Consider the following 19,236-nt stretch of genomic DNA (forward strand, 5'->3'; position numbering starts at 1 on the left):
GAGAGCAGCCATTGAAGCATCTAGCTTATCATTCCAATATAGAAATTGATTCTCCTAGGATCTCCCTTAATATCATCTAATTGCTTGAATGACTCCAGAGTTTTCAGCCATGCAAGTAATAATATTTTGTGTATGTGCGTGTGTCTGTGTAGAAATTCATCTCTTATGACATTTGCCTTTCACAGTTTGTGACTCTGTTTGTGATCTGCAGTTATAGTGTAACTTGATATAATGCTTGCATTTATCCTGACCTTATGTGCAATTCTACATAGTCCTCAAATCATTCACTTCCTTTCAAAGCCCAACTTTTTATACTTTTGCTTATATTCTTTCTATAAAGACACTGCCCGTGTAAAGGGGAGAAGTTGTCTGGAAAGGAGTATTAGGCAGGAGTTTTCCTGGTGGCTGCTCAATATGGACGGAGAAGGTGTACTAGCTACTTTGCTGTTTAGATTTAAGAGGGAAATGAGAGAAAGATAAGGTCATGCCTTTGATTCCCTACTTGGTTAGAAAGTTACTCATGTAACCTGAATTTTCCTGAAGAAGGGCTCATGCCCGAAACGTCGATTCTCCTGCTCCTTGGATGCTGCCTGACCTGCGCATTTTCAGCTCTGATCTCCAGCATCTGCAGTCCTCACATTCTCCTAGTTACTCATGTAAGTTAGTTTTAAATTTCGGTGTTTCCATTCACATGGAATGCACATCCAATGACTGTAAAATCTAACATTTTAATAGACCTTTTTTTTCTGAGTGATGCTTCATCATCAATCAATGTGGGACAGTCGAGTTGAAATTGAAGATCATGACCTTGAGGTTGGAGGAACTAGAAGGTCACTTTCTCATATTTTTTGTTTTGGCTCACTCACTTGCTAAGTCTGTCTTCCTGTGGTGCTTCTAATATTTTGAATGCTTGGCAATGTTTCAGTGACAGCATTCACAACTCATAGTCAGGAAGTTGTGATTTCAACTCCCACTACAGAGGCAGGAACATAAAATCAAAGGTGAAACTAGTGCAGTACTGAGAGAGTGCTGCACTATCTAAGACCTTGTATTTTAGATTATAGCAGAAACCATCTCTGCCCTCTCAGCTGAACATAAAAGATCTTACACTACAGAAGAGTAAGGGAGTTTATATTAAACTAGTATTTATCACTGATAGAGCATCACAAAACAAATCTGGCCATTTTGAATGATTATTGGGACTTTTGGGACTTGGATGGATGATATTCGCTGCAGTGTTTCATACCTTGCACTAATAACTGCAGCTCAAATATACTTCATTGCGTGGAAAATGCTTTGAGATGCTGCCAAATCATGAAGGACACTTTACGACGCAAGTATTTCCATTGTTAAAAATTGAAATAACTGCAGATGCTGGAAGTCTGAAACACAAATAGAAATTGCTGTGAAATCTCAGCAGTTCTGACAGCGTCTGTGAAGAGAAATCAGGTCCAGTGATCTTTCTTCAAAATTGAAGTTCTGAGTTCTGAATGGACTCCCAAAAAGTTAACTCTGATTTCTCTCCACAGATGCTACCAGACCTGCTGAGGTTTTCCAGCAATGTATGTTTTATTTCCATTGTTACTTTAATTTAAAGTTTTTAATTTATTTTCTATCCCGGTTTGAGCCAAATCATAACTAACTACATCCGAATTGATGTCTTTCAGATTCTCTTGGCATGTATTTTCCTTGTGATTTCCTGGACTACATTCTTTTCTTAAAGTGTTGAGCTTACAGCTGATTATTACTGTTCTGACAGGTGAATGGCATTGACATAACTGGGAAGACACAGGAGGAGCTAGTTGCGATGCTGCGTAGCACAAAGCATGGAGAAACGGTCGCTCTTGTGGTTGCTCGCCAAGATGATGTCTTTGTGCCTCGTGAATTGGTAATGTACAACCAGCCTTTGTTCTTAAAAGCAGTGGGTGTGCTAATATCACGTGACCCGAGCGGGATATGTGAAGTGATTCTCGTATAAACTCGTTTGAAGTAATGTGCAAGCAAAGCAAAACTGGTGTGAGGTCAAGCTTTTTCATACACTGAGTAGAATGCACTGCCTGGAAATGAGAAGGCAGATTCAGTTGAGGCATTCCAAGGCATTGGATGGTTATTTGGATGGAAAAGGTGTGCAGGGAATATGGGATGGGCAGGAGATTGGCACTAGGATGGACCATGTGGCCTCCTATTATGATTCTGTGATAAAAGACAGAAGAAATGTGGAATTTCCTTCTCCAAAAAGCTATTGAGCCAAGTAATGTTCAAAATCTTTAATAAAGAGATTATTTTTATTAGACAAGCGTATTAAGGATTGCTCGCATATGTGAAGTAATGCAAATCCGCCGTGATATATCGGAATAGCTGTACAGGCTGGAGGAACTGAGTGATTTGTTGCTTAACCTGTAATGATAACACCGTGATGTGTATATGTGCATTTGCATGTTTCTCAGCCTTTTACAAAACTCACATTATTGCCATCGAGAATCAGACTGTAGCACATAAAGAATGCCCTCTCCCCTCTTCAACTTTTGTTCCTGCCACCTCTGTGAATGTTTCAATTAGACCTGATATTCTGCACTGTACTCAGTGTGTCCATAATGGGTAAAATGGCTATATAATGTGAAAAATTCCTAATGTTTGATGATGGAGTTTCAAGAGGTAATTTAATCTCCGGGCCCTGCTGAAATTTTTAAATGACTTGAGCTTTGCTCTTGTGATTTATGACGTCACCTGAACTGATCAAATTACTGCCTTGCAACTTATTACCAGACATTCTATTACCTTCTGCTTATTTCACTTTTGTCTTGAATGCATTTTCAAATAAGTTCATTATTAGAAAAGATGGTATGCTATTGAGAGTTGGCTTATTAAATCCATCTAGATAAAGAGCAAAAGTATTATGTGCATATGAAAGTACATTTTAGATGCTTTTTCAAGGCAGTATCTTTTTCCCTCTCTTCTTGCCTCCCATTATCTTTTATTTTCACCCTCGCTGTCCTTTATTTTAATGTTTCTGTCTCTTGATCCTTTGTCATCCTTAATGCCTTTAGATTCTGAATCAGCCCAGCAGGGTTCCTCCTGTTGACTCTCTTTATTATTTGCTGAATCTCAGTCTTTTTTTACTCATGTACAGCTTCAATGTACCTGGCACGCTATCTGCCTCTTGTGTCTCCTTATACAAACCTTTGAGTTCTGTTTCCAGATTTGATGTGGGTGACCTTATTTTGCACCAAATCCTGTGCAAGGAAGGAAGGAAGGAATGGATTTCCTACTTTTGTTTGATTTTTCTTATTATCTATTGCAGCGAGCATTTGAAAAAAAAAGGCTGTCTGTCTCTCCCCATCCCCTTTGTTGTTTGCCTCCCTCTTTTAGAGTTATTGCAGAGCAGTTACTTTTCCTGACCGCATGCTTATTGGGTTTAAAGCTGTGGTATCCATTTTCTGCAATCTTGAAAATCACTGACATGTCAAAAGTTTTTACAGGCAAATGCTGGGTTTGCTGTCGAGCTGTGTGAAACTGAGAGGTGAGCTTTAATGCAGCTCTATTCAAAAGTGTGAGGATAAAATAAGTCAGAAGCATAAAGAATGGTGATATTTATTGTTGCTGTAAATGCTAGTTTTGTACCTAGTGCAACAAGCCATTTGAGCTGGGCTGATTTTGCCATCCTCTGCCGTTCCAGATCAAGGGCACAGTTAGATTGAGACCCTACAACAACACTTCCAATGGCACTCATGTTAATTCAGCATCCTCATGGTTAGGAATCTTACAAATTATTTCTTCATTTAATGTCCTTGAATTTTTGAGAAAGGGAACTTTATCTTGGGAGCCTGACTAACCCCGTCCAGTTGAAAGGAGAGACTTTATGATGCAGACAATAGGTCCCTAATAAGTGAAAGGGAAGACTGGGAGGTGAGAGGTCAATCATGAAAATTGAAATATTTTGGAATTTCTGTTGGGCTTAATCAAGAATAATTTTTTTCCTGCTGATGCATTTTATGCCACTTTTAGGAAGTAGATGAAAAGCACAGTGACTTAGTATAGTTTATCCTTTCATCTTTCAAACTTCCTTTTAAAAGTAGCCTGGACTTATTGGTTGAATTTCTCTCTCTCCTGAATTTTAAATAGAACTGAAATAAGATGAATGAGTCTGTACTCTGCCATTGTCAATCTTGACATCTCATTTGAATATTGCAACACTCTGCCTGCTTCCCAAGCTACAGGTACTTCCCCTAGTGTTCAATGATGCCTCAGTAATGATTGCTAATGCCTAAAATGGCCTTCATAGATTCTTGAAATAATCACAGCAGTAAGAGAGATATTCCACTGATTGTATCAATGCAATCTCCCTACTCCAGTAGCAGCTCAACTAGTTCCACTTCCCTGCGCTTTCCCTGTAGCCCTGTAATTTTACTTTTATTTTCAAGTTTTTTGAAAGCCATGATTGAATGTGCCTTCACCACATTGTTGTGCTGTGCATTCCAGATCCTAACTAATTGCTGAATTAAAAGCATGGTTTTCCTTGTGTCAGCATTTTTTTCGTTTGACAATCAACTCAAAAGGTGTACTATAATTCCTCATCCTCTGATGGAACCACATGCTCTCTATCTACTCTGTCTAGATCTCCTTGAGATTTTGAACTCCTTGATCAAATCGGCCGTGGCTAGTGCCTGCAGCCGTGCTAGTCTGAAAACTCCCCATCTCAGAAGCTAAGCAGACTCAGGCCTGGTTAGTTCTTGGATGGGAGATCACCTGGGAATGCCAGGTGCAGTAGGCTGGGGCGGCACGGTGACTCGGTGGTTAGTACTGATGCCTCACAGCACCAGGGTCCCGGGTTCAATTCTTGCCTCAGGCAACTGTCTGTGTGAAGTTTGCACATTCTCCCCGTGTCTGTGTGGGTTTCCTCCGGGTGCCCCGGTTTCCTCCCACAATCCAAAGACATGCAGGTCAGGTGAATTGCCCATGCTAAATTGCCCATTGTGTTAGGTGCATTAGTCAGGGGTAAATATGGGGAATGGGTCTGGGTGGGTTACTCTTTGGAGGGTCGATTTATTGGGCTTTTGTTGCAATTGTTGGGCTGAACAACCTGTTTCCATACTGTAGGGAATCTAATCTAATCTAATCTTCCTTCAACCTGTTCTTGGAGAAATGACCCAGCTTGTCCAGTCCACCCATGAAAGGAAAAACATCAGTTCACTAATCATAGGGGACTTAAAATGCAGGTGAACTGGCAAAATCAGATTGGTAGCACATCTCAAAAAAAGGAATTTGTGAAATACCTACAAGTTCTTTTGGGGTGCAACTTGTGGTAGAGCCCACTCGGGAGCAGGCAATTCTGGATTTGGCAATGTGTAACGAGGCAAACTTGATTAGGAAAGGAACCCTCAGGTCTGTGACCATAATGTGATAGAATTTATCCATAGTTTGAGAGGGAGAAGCTGGAATCCAATATAACAGTATTGCAATTGAGTAAAGGTAACTACAAAGGCGTGAGGGAGGAGCTGGCCAGAGTTGATTGGAAGGAGAGCCTTGCAGATAAGATGGTGGAGCAGCATCTGGGTGTAATTCAAGAGTGACAGCAGCAGAAATTCATACCAAGGAAGAAGAACCATACTAAGGGGAGGATGAGGCAACCATAGCTGACCAGGGAAGTCAGGGACAGCATAAAAGCAAAAGAAAATGCATACAATGTGATGAAGCTTAGTGGGGAGCCAGAGAGATTGGGAAACCTTTTAAAAACCAAAAGAGGATAACTTAAAAGGGCAATATAAGTGGAGAAGATGAAATATGTGAATAAACAAGGTGGTAATGTTAAAGAAGATGGCAAGAGTTTATTTCATAAATTCGTAAGAATAGGAGAAGGAATAGTCCATTCGGCCCATCAAGTCTGCTCCACCATTCGATCATGGATGATATGTTCTTCATACCCATTTTCCTCCCTTCCCTCCATATCTCTTCAACTCATTACCAATTAACAACCTGTTTAACCCCTCCCTAAATTTACTCTCTGTCCCAGCATCCACCACATTTTGGGGTAGCAAATTCCACAGAATCAGAACCCTTTCGGAGAAATATTTTCTCCTCAACTCTGTTTTAAATTTGCTGCCCCTTATCCTAAGACTATGACCTCTCATCCTAGGATGCTCCATAAGAGGAAGCATCTGCTTCACATCTATTTTATTCATGCCTTTTATCAAGTTGAACACTTCAATTTGATCTCCCCTCATTCTTCTAACCTCCAGAGAGTAGAGGCCTAAACTGTGCAATCTCTCTTCATACGACATATCCCTCGTCTCTGGGATCAATCTAGTGAACCTCCTCTGAACTGCCTCCAATGCCACTACATCTTTCATCAAAAAAAGGGGGACCAGAACTGTGCACAATACTCCACGTGTGGTCTCACCTCACCAATACCTTGTATAGTTGCAACAATACTTCCTTACATTTATATTCTATTCCTTTAGCTATAAAAGCCAACATTCCATTCGCTTTCCTTATTATCTGCTATACCTGCATGCTAGTTTTCCTTGACTCATGAACAAGTACATCTAGATCCCTCTGGACTGGAACGCCCTGACGTGTCTCCCCATTAAGATAATAGGTTGTCTTACCTTTTTTTTGATCCAAATGCATGACGTCACACTTATCCACCTTAAACTCCATCTGCCACATTTTGGCCCACTCTCCTAACCTATCTATATTCATTTCTATGTTCTTATTTCCTGATTGCAATTTACCGTATCGCCTATTTTTGTGTCTTCTGCAAATTTGGTCATAGAGCATTCTATCCCTGTATCCAAGTTGTTAATGTAGAATATAAATAGCTGTGGTCCCAGGACTGAGCCCTGTTACACCTTGCCTTCCAGAAAGAAACTCATTTATTCTGACTCTCCGTCTTTTGTCTATCATCCAGTTATCTCTCCAGGTTAATAGATTACCCGTAGTCCCACATAATCCCATATAAGATGACTGAAAACTGGCTCATGTAACACTCCTGTACAAGAAGGAAGGGAGACAAGACAGGAAATTATAGGCCGGTTAGCCTGACCTCAGTCATAGAGTCATACAGCACGGAAACAAATCCTTTGCTACAACCAGTCCACTGTGAGCATAATCCCAAACTAAATGAGTCCTACCTGCCTGTTTCTGGCCCATATCCCTCCCAACCTTTCCTATTCATGTATCTATTCAAATGTGGGCGGCACGGTAGCACAGTGGTTAGCGCTGTTGCCTCACAGTGCCAGAGACCAGGGTTCAATTCCTGCCTCAGGCAACTGTCTGTGTGGAGTTTGCACATTCTCCCCATGTCTGCGTGGGTGTCCTCCCACAGTCCAATAATGTGCAGGTAAGGTGAAGGCCATGCTAAGTTGCCCATAGCGTTAGGTGAAAGGGTAAATGTAGGGGAATGTGTCTGAGTGGGTTGCTTTTTGTAGGGTCGGTGTGGACTTGTTGGGCTGAAGGGCCAGTTTCCACACTGTAAGTAATCTAATCATCTAATCTAATCAAATGTTGTAATTGTACCCACATCAACCACTTCCTCAGGAGGTTCCTTCCACACACGAACCACCCTCTGTGTAAAAAAATTGGCCCCTCGTGTCATTTTTAAAATCTCTCTCCTTAAAATGTATCTCTTAGACTTGACATTCCCATCCTTTTGAAAAAGCAACTACTATTAACTCTATCTATACCTCTCATTATTTTATAAACTTCTACCAGGTCACCTCTCGACCTCCTGTGCATGAGTGAAAAAATGTCCCAGTCTATCCTGCCTTTCTTTATAACTCAACTCTTCCATACTTGACAAAATGTGGTAAATCTCTTCTGAACCCTTAATAACATCCTTCCTATAACTGGACGAAGAGAACTTGGCACAGTTTTCCAGAGGAGGCCTCACCAATATCCTGTACAATCTCAACATCGTTGGTAAAATGTTAGTGTCTATTGTTAGGGATGAGATTGCAGAGTTATTGGAAGTGCATGGTAAAGTAGGGCTGTATCAGCACAGCTTTGTCAAGGGGGGAAACATACCTGATAAATCTGCTAGAATTCTTTGAGGAGGTAACAAGCATGTCATACGAAGGAGAGCCTGTGGATGTGATCTTTTTTGGACTTCCAAAAGGCTTTTGACAAGTTGCCACACAGGAGACTGCTAAATAAGATAAGAGCCAGTGGTTTGGGGCAAGGTACTGGCATGGCTAGATGATTGGTTGACTGGCAGAGACAGAATAGGGATTTAGGGTCTTTTTTTTAGGATGGCAGCCAGTGACTCGTGGAGTTCTGCAGAGGTCAGTGTTGGGACCACAACTATTCATGTTATACACTTATGGTCTAGGTGAAGGAACTAAGAGCATTGTTGCTTAGTTTGCAGATGACACGAAGATAGATGGAGGAACAGGTAGTGTTAAGGAAGCGAGAGTCTGCGGAAGGTGTGGCGAACAGAATTGGACACAACATTCCAGCAGAGATGCAAACGGTGTTTCATAATGTTTCAGCTTAACATCCTTGTTTCTGTACTTGGGGATTGCATTTTAGGGGCTTAAAGTTAGAGGGGGTTGTTGAAATAAGGCAGGTGGACCATAAAGTAGGGCACTGTGCTGACCTGACCTTATGTTACTTTGCAAGTGATGGTTGAGGTTTCAGGTGGGGTCCCTGTACATGGTCCACTTAAGGATCCCATTTCCACAACCCTCAAATTTAACAGGTGGTGGGAGAGACCTATGCAGAATGGGCATCATGAATAGGTTTGTCCTTTGCATGCTGAAGACCAGTCAAGATAGAGGTAGTTGGTGGTGTCATGGGTCCTGGTATAATGTGCTTTCTTTTCCAGTCCCCAGTGCCTATTGGAGGTAGCCTTCGCACAACACCTTCCTTACACCAGCGATGGCAAGCCAGGCCTTGACAAGATTTCATATTTAGCTAAAGGTCCAGGTCCATTGCCAAACATCCCCTCCTTGGCCTGGCTGCAGCACCACCAATGGTCATTACTCTTCTGACTTGGAAGAGGGACTATGGCAAATAGTCTGGTACTCTGGTGACTTTACCCCTCTCACTGGTCAGCAGACCTATGAAGTGAGAGATAGAAGTCTCACCTTCAAGACATTGAACTTCTCTCAGCCAAACAATTAAAATGGAGCATGATCTGGTCAAGCCCTACATTTATGCACAGGGTTAGAAGAGCTCATCCTTCATGTTTAAACAAAGCCTAAAAGGTAATAAGCAAAGTTGTCATAATTTTACAAGATCATAGGGCTGCTTCCTCATTAGAGAGAGATGATTAGTTTAACCTGATCGTCACCATGCCTCCGGCAAGGGGAGAGGTTGAGAAGGAGAGTTCTTCATGACAACCTCAGAAGATGTGGGATTTGAACCCATGCTGTTGACATTACTATGCATCACAAATACCATCCAGTCAACTGAGCTACCCTGCACTCAGATTAAAAACCAGATTATACAGTCATTCAGCATGGAAACAGACCTTTTGGTCCAACCGGTCTATGCCGACCATAATCCCAAACTAAACTAGTTCCACCTGCCTGTGCTTGGCCCATATCTTTCCAAACCTGATTCGTGTGCTTATGCAGATATCTTTTAAATGATGTAACTGTCTCTGCATCCACCATTTGGGGCAATTCATTCCACACACCAACCAGTCCCTGTAGAGAAAAGTTGCCCCTCATGTCCTTTTTAAATCTTTCCCCTCTCACCTTAAAAATACGCCCCCTAGTCTTGAAATCCCTCATGATAGGGAAAGGACACTGGCCCATCTATGTCCCTCATTATTTTATAAACCTCTATAAGGTCACCCCTCAACCTCCTACACAGCAGTGAAAAATGTCCCAGCCAATCCGGTCTCTCCCTACAACTCAGACCTTCCATTCCTGGTAAATCTCTTCTGAACGCTCTCCAGCTTGATAATATCCTACCTATAACAGGGAGACCAGAACTGGACGCAGTACTCCAGAAGTGGCTCACCAACGTGCTGTACAACCCCAACATATCGTTCCAGCTCCTGTACTCATAAAGATCTGAGGAATGAAGGCGAGCATGCTAAGCAGGTTTCTGTAAGCCTCTTAAATCAATTTTTCTAACCTCCCGTGACACCTTCAACAGGCTGTGTACCACCGGTTTCTGTGTTCCTGGACCCGACTTAGAAATGTACATATTTCTGATCAACCTGTTCAGAAATGTTAATACACTTCCTTGGAACAGGTAGGACTTGACTTTCTGACCCAGAGATACGGACACTACCACTGCACCATAATCACCCTTAATATTGCTTCTCCTCGTTCTTCTTGCCAACATCTATTCATATCTCCCACATTAAGTTTAATCTGTCACATGTACACCAGCTCATGTTCTTTTGCAGCCTATGGCTATCCTCTTCACAGCTCACAGTGTCTTAGATTTCATGGGACCACCTTTATAATTTGACTTATCCTGGATCATGCCTCCAATGATTCATTTCGTTTTCTATATCTGTTGCCTCTGCTTTCCAAGTGTATGCATGTGCAGGCGATGTGATAGCTTGGTTATTGGGGGTTTGTGAAGGTTGATAGAGACTGGGTGCCTGGAGAGCTCCTGGACAGCGGTATCCAATTTTAGGCTAGTTGCACCAATAACTCAGAGTCGCCCATCCCAGCCTTGCAGTTTCATCAGTATTCCCAACCCATTGCAAAAGTGTCCCTTAGTTTATCCCCAGAGAGTGGGTCAGCCTGCACAGTACTTTCAAGTTTTGTGTAACTGGTAAATTTTGAAGCTCTATGCACCGAAGTCTAGGTCATTCATACAGGTTAAAAGCAGATTGTGCTAAAGAACCTCTTTGAAAAACCCCACCATTTGCTTCCTGCAGTCTGAAGACAACAGTTCACCATTGTTGTCTGCTTCCTAGCATTTGGACCATTTTATAACCAAGCTGACACTTTTATTCACCCTTTTATTCCATCAGCTTCAACTTTGCTGGCCAGTTTATTATGAGGCACTTCGTATGGGCCTCCACGGGTTCATGTACACTGTATGAACTACATTCCCCTTATCAACCATCTTTGTTAACTCATCAAAGATCTCAGTCAAATTATTTAAACATGATTTGCCTTGAATAAGCTTAAAATTTTCCTTAATTAATCTGCAATGTCCAAAAGTCTTTTAATTTTCTGTAGGATTATTGTTTCTAAAAGCTTTCCTCTCTTTGAGGTTAAACTGTAGCTGCTGGGCTTATCCTTCCTTGTCTCTTTGAACACTTTGAGATAAATGCCATATACACCTGCAAGGTATGTTAGTTTTAAAATCTTGTCACCTTGCCCGGGACTTCCAGTTTATTTATATCAGTCACAACTGTCGACTCTCTACTTCCATATAGAAGTAGAAAGGATTTGAGCCACATAGGAGGAAATAGTTTAGAGGACTTGCAAATGTAAGGAGGCTAAATTTCAATCAACCCTTTGGAAGGTTGACACGGTCACTGGAATATTCCATGCAAATGACCACGTCAGTTTTATGATGTTGGCTACGTATTGTCAGAGTGTTCTCAGTTATTTCCTTGATGTGACCAGTGCTAGCTCAAGTTTTATATAGCATCCATACAATAATATGCTGGTTGATATACATTCAACAAGGAATATCAAAACGTTATTCTTAACCATTTGGTAATTTAAAGAATCAAGTCCATTTACACTAATATTAAACTTAAGAAATCAAAAAATATGTCAGCAGTTAAGTTTGATACTTGCATTCCAATTTCTTTGACAGGCTGAACATTGAAGTGCATACTCATATGAATAAGTGTGGCTTATATGAAAAAAATCGCAACACATGTAACCCCTCTCCACCCCCCCTCCGCCATCATTTTGTAGTGGAAGAACAGTGGTGAAAATTGAATGTTATAGGCCTTTTCCGAATAAATCGCATACGCATACAAATATATGAATTAGGAGCAAGAGAATGCCATTTAGCCCCTCAAGCCTGCTTCACCATTTAATAAGATCATGATTGGTCTCAACTCCACTTTCCTGCCAGTAGCAAGATACCCTTTGACTCATTTGTTAGTCAAGAATCTATACATCTGTCTCAAAAATATTTAGTGACTCTGCATTCAGATTTTGAACTTATTAATCCATTATTGTCAATTTTCAGTTCAAGTATTTGTGGAATTGTGGGATGCCTTCCTTCTAAAAGATGACTTCCCACAATAGGGCAGTGTGTGAGAGACAGTATAGTGAGGTTAGACACAGCAGTTCTGTTGTGGTCTCTTAATTTTGCTTTTATTTTTGATGATCTGTTGTAAAAGAATATCTCTGACTCAGCACACACATTACAGAACATTTGAGACAGAACATTTCAATAGAGTGTTCAAAATTCAGAGAGGTTTTGACAGACCAGGTCGAGAGAAACTGTCTCTCTCGGCAGACGTACTAAACATAAAAATGCATCACAACGGCTCAACAAAGCTTCTTCAATGTCTTATTCAAACTCAACACCTCAACTTTCATAAAGACAAGAGCTGCAACTGTATTAGAAAGACCACCACCACCTGTATGTAGTCTCCAAACCACCCGCCATCCTGATTTGTAGGAGAAAGTGAGGACTGCAGGTGCTGGAGATTAGAGTCGAGAGTGTGTGCTGCTGGAAAAGGCCAGCAGGTCAGGCAGCATCCGAGGAGCAGGAGAATCAACGTTTCAGGTATAAGCCCTTCATCAGGAATGACGTTTGTGGGCCGCGGTGGGGGAGGGGGCTGGGAGATGAGAGATAAATGGGCCCACATTCTCAAAGGCAACTAGGGATAGATAATAAATGCTTCCCTTTCGCGTGGTATCCATAATAATATATACTAAAAAAAAAGTCAAAACAAAAAGTGAAAATTTGACAGGTTTATCAGTATATGAATATTTACAGTGCAGGCCATGTGTGTGGCCACCCTTCTTTATCTCTTCTTTGACACCCTTGCATGTTCATGACACATTTGTTTACAAAGTCTCTCCACATTAAGGTTATATATAAATAGAAGCTTTGTCACTGTTAGAACTGATAGGAATTGCATCTGATGTTAAGTGTCTTTTCCCTGTTTGAGAAGTTATTGGAACTTCCACGAAACTTTAGTACTCATCAGTGTACTGTTAAATTATAATTTTTACACCCACTTTTGTTATGCCGACTCAACAAGCAGTTGCACTGCTTGACAAGATTACAAATCACACAACACCAGGTTATAGTCCAACAGGTTTATTTGGAAACACGAGCTTTCGGAGCGCTGTTTTCTTCATCAAGTGGTTGTGGAGTAGGAATAGCCTTCATATCCATACGCACTATTTATTGAATAGGTGTGTAGCTCCATGCAGGGTATATAGAGGAACTTCAATTATCTGACTTTGGATTATCTGAACAAGATTGCAGGGTTGCAATGCCTAGCTAAGCTGTGTTATCTGGAAATCATTATCCGAACATTCGATTATAGGAACAAAATATTCCCCATCTGTGTCGTCTGGATAATCAAAGTTCCTCTGTATACCCAATGAAAGTGGTGGAAGGGCAGTGATGCAGACCTGCACCTGCCAGAGCACAGACAATTTAATGACGTGGACGCAGAGGTCAGGAAGAAGGCATACAAAGTCTTCTCCAGAACTCTCTGTCAACTCTCACTTCTGAAGGTTTTTAAAATAAAAGATTCAGTCGTTCACTGGGCCAGCATTTATTGTCCTTCTTTAGTTGCCCTTGAGAAGGTGGTGGTGAGCTGCCACCCTGAACTGATGCTGTTCCATTTCCTGTAGGTTGACACACAATGCCTTTTAGAAAGGAGTTTCAGGATTTTGAGTCAGCAACCTTGAAGAAACGGTGACATACTTCCAAGTCTGGATGATGAGTGGCTTGGATGGGAGCTTGCAGGTGGTGGTGATGTTCCCATGTACCAACTGCCCTTGTCCTTCTAGTCTGTCCAAATGACTTGGAAATGCAAATCAGCACCCATTGCTAAAGGTTTCCAAGTTGTTTAATGGCAAGGTGGTGAACATCATCTTACGCTATAAACACCCAAGTGACCCAAAAAGTTTAAAGATAAATAAACCCGATGTAGTAGTCTCTGCAATTGGTCATGCCCAAACGATGCTCCCCCTGTGGCAGAATGTGAGGTGGAGGTCGGTTGCTTTTCATCACTACCTGGGCCTGAGAAGCCAGTGGTGACTGCTCCCATTTTGATTATGCCAGGATAGCACTTCCCAAAGTTGTTACCTCAGTAATACCAATGTGCAGCCTCTGTTACAGAACCTGACTCCACAGGTACCTTGCCTCAGAGCAGTCACTGGCACAAATGTTGATAAAGACAGATCTCTCTGTGCAGCAGTTCCCTCATCAGTAGTTATTGCCAGCTCCATGGTTTCAGGGTAACTTTGACCCCGGGAGAGATCCGGCATTCATTCCACACCTGTCTCTGTGCCATTCTTTTTATTTCAAAAACATGCTTTATTCATGAAACATGTCTTTGTGAATTTACGTGGTCGCAATTGCAGCTCGTTTCTGTACAGTCAAGAAAGCAAATAAACATTGCAGTTTGACTTTATCTAAACAAACCAAAGACATCTCTTACACATTCAAGACTATATTTACATGCATTGAGGCACTAGGATGGTCCGATAATTGAACGGACCCCCATTTGACTTCAACAGGAAGACCTCAGTCAGTGGTCTTTCCCCACTGTGCCTTGACAGCAGCTGCCCCAAGCTTTAGTGTGTCTCTCAGCACATATTCCTGGACCTTGGAATGTACCAGTCTGCAACACTTTGGTCGAGATCAATTCCTTGTTCTGGAAGACAAACAAATTTTGCAGTCTAATGCTTCCAATGTCCGTTCAGTGTCGCTGAGTATGGTGTGCATCCTTTCTGTGTGGTAAAACTATCATTCTCTTTAGAAATGGTTTTACCCATTGTAAACTTCTTGAAAGCAGTGCAGAATAGTTGCTGGAAAGTTGGGCGACTCTGATTCCTGTATAGAAAAAAGGATAAACTCATGACAGAACGTGCTTCCAAAAGGTTCTTAAAATGTAAATGAGTTGGGGGTGCCCTCCCTTGAATAACCATATTGATGATGAAATCTTTTGTGGAGTTTAAGGCCCCATTATATGTGTATTTACCAAAATTTAAATCAAATAGTCCTGGTGCAGCTTTTGGGAGCTCGACCCTTGACAGTGGATGTAGTCTTTCAAATTCTGAAAAGCCATTTGATGAGTATTATACAAAACTAAGGCTCTTGACTTTGGGGGTTTTATGGAGAAGAATTAAGGATTGTTTATAACCATTAACTAAATATTAGGAATAGATGGGCCATATTCAGTTTAGCAGGTTCAACTAGTGGGGACTGAAGGATCAGGACTTGTGCCTCGTCTATTTACAACTTATATAAATGATGCAGTTGAGGGGATGAAGTGTAATGTGTCCAATTTGCTAATGATACAAAGCTAGATATGAATATAAACTGTGAGGAGAGAGGCTGCAAAGGGATATCAACAGATTAAGTAAGTGCAAAAGAGCAAGACAGGTGGAAAATAATCTGTAGGAATGAAAAGATATCCATTTTGGCACTTGTGTCCTTATGCATCGCAGAAAGTTAAAATATAGTCCAGCAGACAATTTGGAAAAAGCAAATATGTTAATCTTTATTACAAATAAATTGGTGTTTAAAGGTAAAGATGTCTTGCAGCAATTGTACAAGAACTTAGTAAAACTGCACCTAGAAGTCTGCATACAGTTATGGTCTCCTTACTTACGGAAAGATGGATATACTTGCCTTACAGGGAGTGCAGCTGGAATGAGAGATTTGACACATGAGGACAGATTGAGTAGGCAAGGTCTTTATTTGCTAGAGTTTAGAAAAATGTGAGGTGACTTCATTAAAACATGTAAATTTTTTAAGAGCTTTGACAAAGTAGAAGCTGGAAGGGTGTTTCTTCTTGATGGGAAGTGTAAAACCATCCATCATGGTTTCAGAATAGGGTGTTGGTCATTGTAGGAATAAGATAAGACATTTTTCCTTCCAAATTTTGTGAATCTTTGAAATTCTCTGTTGCAGAAACTTCGGCGTTCAGTCATCAAATATATTCAAGACAGGTTTTTGGAGACTAAAGTATTCAAGGAATACAGTAGGAAAGTGGAGTTTATGTCAGTCTTCATCTTATTGATTGGCAGAATGGTCTTGAAGGACCAATTGTCAAATTCCTCCTATTTCTTATATTCTAAAGAACAAAACCTTAAGGAGTAAATGAAAGTGACAATCCAGCTTCATCATGCTTACACCAGCAGATTAATAACTCATTGCACCTTTTGCACTCATGCCATTTCAGATGTGTATTAATTCAGTTTCCTCACAATGCTGGCCTGCTTTCAATCCAGTCGCTCCGCTATTTCTATTGCTCTCGTTGAAGGCTGCTATTTAAATAGTGAGATGAGCCAAAAGAAAATTAAGTCTATAGAAACAGATCAAAACAAAGGCGAGGATATTAAGTTAATCCCAATTCTTTCTAATGCATGTTAAAGGGATTCTGAGGGCACACAGGGGCCTTTTAATTCTTTGTTTTCTCAAACACATTGTGTGGGGTGGGCCATTAAGGTATAATTAATTACCACCTTCCTGAGCTATAGAATTATCACCAACAGCCATGAAACAAAAGCCTTTCATTGAATAGTTCTCTTGTCAGCCAAAGGAAAGGAACTGTGCTGCATTAATAAGAGAGAAGGCAGAAGACAAGTTTCCCTCATTGAACGATCCCCACCCCGAAGCCCCCTGCTCCCATTGTCTTATCATGACACACGCACACGAGAGGTGCCTGCATGCCCTAGCCACTATTGTTTTCTTGTAGGAAGTCTTTGTGCATTTTGATTCTCTCCTCTGAAGTTGCATCATTCTCCAGCTGTGTGCATTTGCTTTCCAGAGTGGCATCAATGACATCTGTACTTTCCTGTGCTTTTAAAATAGTTAAAAACATCCCAAGATGCTTCAGATCAGAAACTAGCTCATACCAATCATATAAGCACTGTGGCTGCAAGAGCAGGTCAGAAAAGCTTGACACCATCCAGGACAAATCAACCAACTTGGTTTGCACCACGTCCAAAATATACTCCCTCCATCACTGACACTCGGTAGCGGCAGTCTATACCAGTTACTAGAAATTCTCCAAAGATCCTTAGACAGCATCCTCTAAATCTATGGCCACTTCCATCTAGAAGGACACCACCATTTGCACGTTCCCCTCTAAGCCAGGCACTATCCTGACCTGGAAAAATATTGTCATTCCTTCATTGTTGCTAAGTCAAAATCCTGGAGTGCTCTCCCTAATGGCATTCTGGGTGTACCTACAGTACATGGACTGCAGCGGTTCAAGAAGGCAGCTCAACACTATCTTCTCAATGGCAACGAGGGACATACGATAAATGTGTGGCCCAACCAGCGACACCCTCATCCCATCAATGAATAAAAGATAAGGTAGAGCTATAGGAGAAAAAATTCTATCTTTTTAAACAGCATTTTAATAGATGATGACAAAGCACCACACCATCTCAGAGAGCTGAAGACCTCTGGGTCCTAAAGTTTGCTAGTCCAGGTCACTCCCTGGGGGATCCAGTCAGAGAAAGTTAAGTACTTTATTTACTTTTCCTGCAGGGAGAGTTGCGGGCATACAATCGGGTCAAAGGCTAGGGCAGGGAATACTTTCAGAAGACACTCTTTACCTCCACCAGTGACTCCAGTTGGCTCCAGACTGTGGCATTTGGAGTCCAGGAATTGGGACATCATGTTGAGATTGTACTGGATGTTGGTGAGGCCTCTTCTGGAGTAGTGTGTGCAATTCTGGTCACCCTGTTACAGAAAGGATATTGTTAAGCTGGAGAGCGTTCAGAAAAGATTTACCAGGATGTTGCCAGGTATGGAGATTTTGAGTTATAGGGAGAGATTGGATAGGATAAGACCTTTTTCACTGGAGTGAAGGAGGCTGAGGGGTGACCTTGTAGAGGTTTTATAAAATCATGAGGGGTATAGAATACCAGTGTCTGGTCCTAGGGTAGGGGATTTCAAGACCAGGGGGCATATTTTTAAGGAGAGAGGAGAGGTGAGGGACAATGCTTTTACATGGAGAGTAGTTTGTGTGTGGAATGAACTAACAGAGGGAGTGGTAGATGCAAGTACAGTTACAACATGTAAAAGACATTTGGAGAATTACATGAATAAGAAAAGTTTGCTGGCATGTGGGCTAGGAGCAGGCAGGTGGGACTAGTATAGTTTGGGATTATGGTCAGCAAAGACTGGTTGGACGTAAGGATCTGTTTCTGTGCTCTATGACTCTATAACCTGGTGGGCAGGTTGCATGGTTTCCCAGTTGTGAAACTCACCATCTTTTTCACCTGGTGGGAGGGCTGGAGACCAGGAGGGTTGCAGATATTTTTCTAATCAACCTCTTCAGAGATGTTATTAGACACCTCTGGAACATATGGGACTTGAACCTACTTCAGCAGATATACCACAAGAGCCTCACCAGGACGGTTGCAAGTTGAGGCCTTTAAGTGGCCCATTAGTTGACCACTTAAGAGATTTAATCAATGGAAAATTGAGAAGGTTGCTCTTCGACTTTCTTGCCAGAACTTACTTGCTGATGTTGTGAGAAGGGGCAGAACATTTCACCAGGGCTAACTCACCCAGTTATTTCCCCTCGTTGTTGCAGCGATCAGAATGAGGTCAGCCAGGTGGATCTCAGAATGCGAGTTTCCTGATTGGGCCCATTATCCTCGTCCAATCAGGGGGTTCTGGCTGACCGATATAATTAGGAGTGTGAGCCCGGGTGTCCTTGGAGAAGGAGCACGTGGTGTCCAAAAAAAAAGAAAAAAAAAATAATAATAATTAGGAGTGTGAGCCCGGGTGTCCTTGGAGAAGGAGCACGCGGTGTCCACCAACACCCTGGAGTTGTGACTGGCCACTTGAGTGTTAGAAAAGAAAAAAAGAAAAGAAAGAAGAAAAGAAAAAAGAAAAGAAAAAAAATAAATAATAGTTAGGAGTGTGAGCCCGGGTGTCCTTGGAGAAGGAGCACGCGGTGTCCACCAACACCCTGGAGTTGTGACTGGCCACTTGAGTGTTTCCTTCCCTTTGGAGATTGGATCATTTTGTGACTGTGACCGTGCAAGGACTGTTCCTGAAAAAAACAAAAAAAAGAGAAAAAAAATAAATAAATAAACCTTCGCACAAGCCCGGAAAAAAAAAAAATAATTAGGAGTGTGA

General features: G+C 41.6%; 1 protein-coding gene across 1 annotated transcript in view; it reads left to right on the forward strand.

Annotated features, from left to right (window-relative positions):
* LOC140481912 (partitioning defective 3 homolog B-like) overlaps nucleotides 1–19,236 on the forward strand; it is a 997,517-nt gene that overhangs the window by 502,413 nt on the left and 475,868 nt on the right. Inside the window, exon 11 of the mRNA XM_072578586.1 lies at nucleotides 1,760–1,888. Within this exon, the coding sequence (XP_072434687.1) occupies nucleotides 1,760–1,888 (129 nt within the window). The remainder of the gene's footprint in view (nucleotides 1–1,759; nucleotides 1,889–19,236) is intronic.

Source organism: Chiloscyllium punctatum, chromosome 10 (genome assembly GCF_047496795.1).
Source record: "Chiloscyllium punctatum isolate Juve2018m chromosome 10, sChiPun1.3, whole genome shotgun sequence".
Classification (NCBI taxonomy): domain Eukaryota; kingdom Metazoa; phylum Chordata; class Chondrichthyes; order Orectolobiformes; family Hemiscylliidae; genus Chiloscyllium; species Chiloscyllium punctatum.